Source organism: Barbus barbus (assembly GCF_936440315.1).
Source record: "Barbus barbus genome assembly, chromosome: 6".
Taxonomy (NCBI): Eukaryota; Metazoa; Chordata; class Actinopteri; order Cypriniformes; family Cyprinidae; genus Barbus; species Barbus barbus.
In genome coordinates, this window is record NC_136734.1 from 37,675,752 (window position 1) to 37,682,111 (window position 6,360).

General features: G+C 37.9%; 1 protein-coding gene across 1 annotated transcript; it reads left to right on the top strand.

The window, feature by feature from the left end:
* The first annotated feature begins 400 nt into the window (after positions 1-400).
* LOC306871125 (ran-specific GTPase-activating protein-like) lies at positions 401-6,242 on the top strand. Its single transcript, XM_079418835.1, has 6 exons — positions 401-559; positions 1,783-1,919; positions 3,801-3,958; positions 4,042-4,170; positions 4,683-4,745; positions 4,993-6,242. Exons 1-6 carry the CDS (start codon positions 545-547, stop codon positions 5,136-5,138), a joined length of 648 nt encoding a protein of 215 aa, XP_079274961.1. The 5' UTR covers positions 401-544; the 3' UTR covers positions 5,139-6,242.
* Positions 6,243-6,360: the final 118 nt, after the last annotated feature.

Here is a 6,360-nt window from a genome sequence, read left to right on the forward strand (position 1 = left end):
TTCAGCAGATCATTATACAGTTTCACAAATTTGACACTTTTTTGGTGTTAATATTTTTTAGTGTTATAATTAGAAAATGATGTAATTTTGGGAATGTTGGAGAAATTTTACATTTATGAATATAATATTTTCCCAACAAAATAAATACATTTCCTATATATTCTATGTTCTGTTTACAATGCGAAAAATAATAAAATATATCACACATAGCCTTGTTAAATCAATGTCTACATTGGATTTTGAAGAAAATAATTTTGACACTTGACCAAGATTCCCTAAGGGGGCATTTGAAAAAAAAATAGATCAATAGAGTCAATATTGACATTACAGATGAGGAAATAATCCAGCAGAATTTATTATTATTATTTTTTTAATAATCCCGCAGAATTTGTGCGTAGCCGAAGCGCGCGTTGACGGCGTGCTGACGTCACCGCCTCTCTTCTCCGGTTAGGCGCGCGCGAAAGTAGCGGAGTGAAACATCACGAGCTAACGCTGATCAAACCGAACAGAAACTCTCGCTAATCTTCAAACATCTGCAAAAACTATGGCGGACCCCAAGGTAAGAATCCCACCATCTTCATCTTCTGCCCCTTTCGGATCGCGACAGACGGTTATTTTGGGTGTTTCGTTAGCGATAAATGTTTTATGAGGGTCTTATTTAACAGAGAGTGAAAAAGCAGGTGTTTTTTTTCTATTCCTGCCTGGCGCTTGAATATTAGACGCTAAAAATGCACTTTTATGCGTTCTATTATTAATACTTGTATTATTATCGTTAGTTATTATTCCCTGTCAAAGTTTTGTTTATTAAAAATCACGCTACATTCTCAGTAGCAGATGTAACGTCCTGAAATTCATAATTGTATACGTATTTGTGTTCGTCACTTCCTTAAACATAATAGACAATTAAATATTGGTGCTATTATTTGCGTAATAAAAACATCCACGTTCCAGGTAAATACAGCTCATAATTTTAATAGAAATGTATCATGCTAAGACCGTGTTAGCCTGTGTGCGTTAGCATCGGTAACCTGCAGCACATGTGAAGCTCAAAGCCGGTTTATTAACACCCTTCCGGGTTCATTTGCGTCTTTTAACTGTATTTGCTCAATGTTGTCTCAACTGTGGGGTGAAGTGTAGATTTTAACACTTGAACGCATTTAGGCCTCTTATTAGCATGGATGCTAACTGACTGAGAAACTGATGTAACTCGCGCGTTTAGACATAAACATCCGATATCTGCGCTCGAGTGAAGTCAGTTGTTTAGCAAAATGAACTGCTTGGTAATTTAACTGAACTAAACGCGGTTGAACCAGTTCAAAGCTGCTTCACAAGTGCAGGAGATCTGCTGCCAGAGTTGGTCAGGAAGCATTTGAATTATGCAAAGCTACAAGGCCTTCATGGATGTTGGATGGGTGATTAGTGGATAGCAAGTGCATGAATTCCCCAGCATCACAGCATGCGAGTTCAAGTTCACGGCTCAGAGCCTGTGGCTCTAAGTTTGGTTGCAGCAGCACATTCAGAGACAATAGGCCAAACTCCAGAGAATGATCCCTCCAAATCCCACAGCCTTTCCCTTCACTGATCTGATGAGTAATGTGGAAGCAGGATCCCTACAGACGGGGATCAGGGCATTGTGAAGCTCAGCAGAACAAATGCTTTAGCAAATTTGTCATGCGTTTGTCATGTGTCTGCATTAGACATTAGTTTGGCCTGTTTTATTCATTTTTTATTTATTTTTTAAAGTTGGATTTACAAAACTGCTGTTATAATTTCCCCCTCCAGGAGGCACAAGATGATCATGAGGCATCCACAGAAAATGTAGAGGACCCCAACCATGACCCTCATTTTGAACCCATTGTCTCGCTACCTGAGCAGGATGTCAAGACCCTAGAGGAAGACGAGGAAGAGCTTTTCAAGATGTAAGTCACTAAATCGAAAAGAGGCACATTGCTAATTTAGGTGATATGGAAAAAATATCTCTTCAAGCAGGATCATGTTACAGAATCTTATCATGAGTCTTTTTCATATTGGATTTAAAATGATTTTAAATGTTACTGAGGAGTAAAAACTAGTAGCCATACTGATAAGTATAAAATTATTGAAGACAAGTGAACAGTCAAAACAAAGGACTTTGTATCATTGTGCTATTGTATTTTATTGCTAACTATAACGGTATTCAGGTAAGAAATATTACGGAAATTGAAAAATCGAATGTATAATACAGCTCTGTATGAACGAAGTGTCTTTCTTTTGTTGTTTGATTAACATTAATGACAGACAGAAGGCTGCTGCCACGAAGACCTAATATACTGACACATCCTATTTTCTCCCAACCGTTAACATTCCCTCAAGACATAACTGATTGTGTTTATGTTAATACTCTGAATGCTGGACATTTTGCTTTGTATTAGGCATGCACTCAAACCTAAAATGTGTCTGCGTTTCTCTCCATCGGTAAATTATTACCAGATTAGGTTCTCTTTTCTGGTTTATTGCACTTTTAATGACTCCTTTTAATCTAAAGCGTGTCATATATCTGTATGTAAATTTATCTGCAAAGCTTTCAGTAAGTAAGGAGTGTAAGGAAACATTTAGAGGACAGAAATTATCACTGTCTCTACGATTTGTTTGAAAAGTACTTTGGGCAACTTCAAAAGCGATCACGATATAAAACCTTCAGGCTAACACGGTCAGGCCAGTGGTTCAGATTAGGGGGAAAAAAGGTTTTTGTCGTTTTTGGGGGAAGTCGTGGCCTAATGGTTAGAGAGTCAGACTCGTAATCCAAAGGTTGCGAGTTCAAGTCTCGGGCCGGTAGGGATTGTAGGTGGGGGGAGTGAATGTCCAGCGCTCTCTCCACCCTCAATACCACGACTGAGGTGCCCTTGAGCAAGGCACCGAACCCCCAACTGCTCCCTGGGCGCCGCAGCATAAATGGCCACCCACTGCTCTGGGTGTGTGTGTGTTCACTGCTGTGTGTGTGTTCACTGCTGTGTGTGTGTGTGTGTGTGTGTGCACGCTGGATGGGTTAAATGCAGAGCACGAATTCAGAGTATGGTCACCATACTTGGCAGTATGTCACGTCACTTTCATTTAACCTTGCATTCTAATAAGGTTGTTACAAATGCCAAAATATGACACCAGATTGATTCATGGTTCCAATTTTGATACCACAGCAAAAACTACTAGCCTAGCTACCGTAATATAAACTTCAACCATCATTACAGAAAAATAGACACTAATAAAAATAAATTGCGAGCAAAAATCACACACAAATACAATGAATCAAACTTAACACTGCATAATCTTCACTGTCCAAGTTAAATGTAGATTATTTCTTATTAAATCTACAAAAGTGTTTCATTCAAGAGCAGTAAATGATTCTTTCTTTGTCTTTTGTTTGAACCTTAAGGGCCCAGACCGCAGGAGGTATATTAGACAGCTGTCACTTTAAGAGAATGTACAGATCTGATATATCTGATTGTTTCCTTACTGTTTCACATTTACATAATATGACTGCATTTATGAGGACACCCAAAAATCTGCATATTGACAATTTCTTGTGCATTTGTCTGTTCAAACACAAGAAATTAGTTTTTCCACATCATCTTGTGCTGGAGTTGTTTTAAACATTTCTTCAAAAAGTGCAAATGATAAACTTTCATGATGACAAATCTTTCAACTATTGTTCAGCCCTGCTAAAGTACCAGTATGCTAATTGATCATGGTTTCTGTTCTTTAATATCATCTGAAAAACATATTTGACTGCTGACAAATTCAACTTCGATGTGATTTTCATGCAGGAGGGCAAAGCTGTATCGTTTTGCCAGTGAGAATGATCCCCCAGAGTGGAAGGAGCGTGGGACGGGTGATGTCAAACTCCTGCGACACAAAGAGAAGGGTTCAATCCGCCTGCTCATGAGGAGAGACCGTACCCTCAAAATCTGTGCCAACCATCACAGTGAGTGCAAGAGTTTATCTGCTCAACTTCAGTTCATTTTTTTCCAATCGTGTTGACTGGTTTATCGAAATCCCTTGCTCTAGTTATGCCGTTGATGGAGCTGAAGCCCAATGCAGGCAGCGACAGGGCCTGGGTGTGGAATACACTTGCTGACTTTGCAGATGAAAAACCCAAACCAGAGATGCTGGCTATTCGATTCCTCAATGCAGAGAGTGAGTATAAGTCACCATAATTATTAAGTCCAGAATAAATATTTTGAAGTAGTTCAGCTATTTATGTGCCGTTTAAAACAAAGCGTCCCCCTGTAGTGAAAATCAAGTTTGTTGTTTATTTGTCTATGTGGTGTTTAATATGCTTTTAGACAAACCATGTGCCAATCCATTAATCAACACCATTGCTGAGTATTTTCTCCTTAAAATTGTGATGTAAATCTGAAAGAAACAGATGATCAAAATGGGGAAAAAAATGTAGAGAAGAGGGCTTGGTTCTATCCATTGGTTGTTGATTGGTTGGTCAATTTGACAACTTTGGAAGTTAATAAATTGCACTTATACATGTATGAACAATTCACAATAAGATCAGAAATAGGCATTTAGGAAATGGATGAATTTCCATTTCATACCAATTATGACTAGTTGTGCAGTATGTAGTAGTATTACACTGTTTGAAAATGTATATTTTATAATTGGTGTAAATATCTTACCGGTTTCCTTTTGTCTTGCAGATGCACAGAAGTTCAAGATGAAGTTTGATGAATGCAAAGAAGAGGTCAGAAAATTCCTAGAAGGTAAGATTGATGGAATTTTTTACCATGTCACCACGCAGACTCACTCTGTTTAAGTCTGACAAATCCAGCCTTAGACTTTTTCTGTCTGCGACAGTAACCGGAAGAACGTCATAACCTGCCTAGCTATTCACTTGGGAGGTGACCGTGTCTTCTCGGACAAATTTTTTTTTCTTAATCTTTTGTTAGTCTTGTAATGGAGTATTTCTTCAAGAGCCTTTAGCTGAACTTTTTTAATTTTGTTCCACAGGTAGCATGAACAGCGCTAACAAAGTGGCGGAGAAGCTGGAAGAGCTGTCTGTGAATGATGACAAGACAAAGAGTTCAGGGGACAAGAAAGAAGAGGTGAAGGAAGAGAAGAAAGAGGAGAAGGCTGGTGAGGAGGAAAAGAAATGAGCCCAGGAACGTAGCTTCATACGGATCCTCCACTTGCCATTTTCCCCTTTTCTACAACAGACTGAAAATGAAAAATTGGACACTTGTTTTCTTTTTGGCCTCGACTTCACAAGACCTTGGTGCCACTCTTAATGCATCCATTTCTCAATCATTAAGATGTAGTGAGCTTTTGTCCCATTCACAAACTCTCATATTGCCCTTCATTTCCCATACATTGTGGACCAGTCATCATGTATTTGTGTATTTACATGACATGCTATGATACAAGGCTTGTGCTATTGATTGATTCCCACATTGGGTAACCTCTTTTGTTGTTTTTCTTTTGTACTTTAAAGAGTTATATTGCGAGTGTCTAGATGAGCACTGTCTGATAAGAGAGCGGGCTGTATGAGTTGATAGGTAGAATGAGTATCTGAGATCTTTGACTTTTCCTTGCAATAAAGTCACAAGGAACATTTGACTTCTTCTGTGGCTTGAATTTACTATCGAATGACTCTTTTTTTCTGTGGAGGGCTGCATCTGGTAAAAAATAAAATGTTAGCTCTGTCATGAATAACTGAAGGAAGTTTTCAACCTGTTGTGAGTGTGACCCTGTTCTGTTTGCAATGGTAATCAAGAAAATAAAAAAGTGGTTGACTGTCAATTGATTGTGGTAACAAGGATTTAAAATGTTGAGGGACCTGTTTTGTGATAATCCACAATAAATGCTTTTTTTTTTATATATATATATATAAAAGTGAAATAAGTAGGTACTATATCACTAAATCTGGTTTTCATTCCATAAGGGTTAACTTAAACTCCAAGAAAAAGCACTGATCAAGATTTACAGGGCAAATCTTAGGTTTATCATGGAATCTTGCAATGATTGCATGCACAATAATTTGGGCTCTTAGGCATTGTTTTGCTTTTATTTATTCTGAATGTATGTTTTAGGAATTGCGGTTTTGATATTGTGTTTGATGAATGGATTTTGAGCATTTTTGATAAAAGTGTCCCTTAAATTAGATGACTGACTTGAAAATCTCACATTTTATAGTGGTGACTAATTATAAATCATGTAAAAGAGTTGTGATCAAACCAAATTAAAGACCGATGCTTTGTCATACATCAGTGTCTGTTTGGCTTCCATTTACAAGCCTAATGGGACAAATATGAGTTTTCTGCTTGGCTAATAATAGCATATCATATGGAGACCATGAGACAGCTCTGTTTCATTTGATAG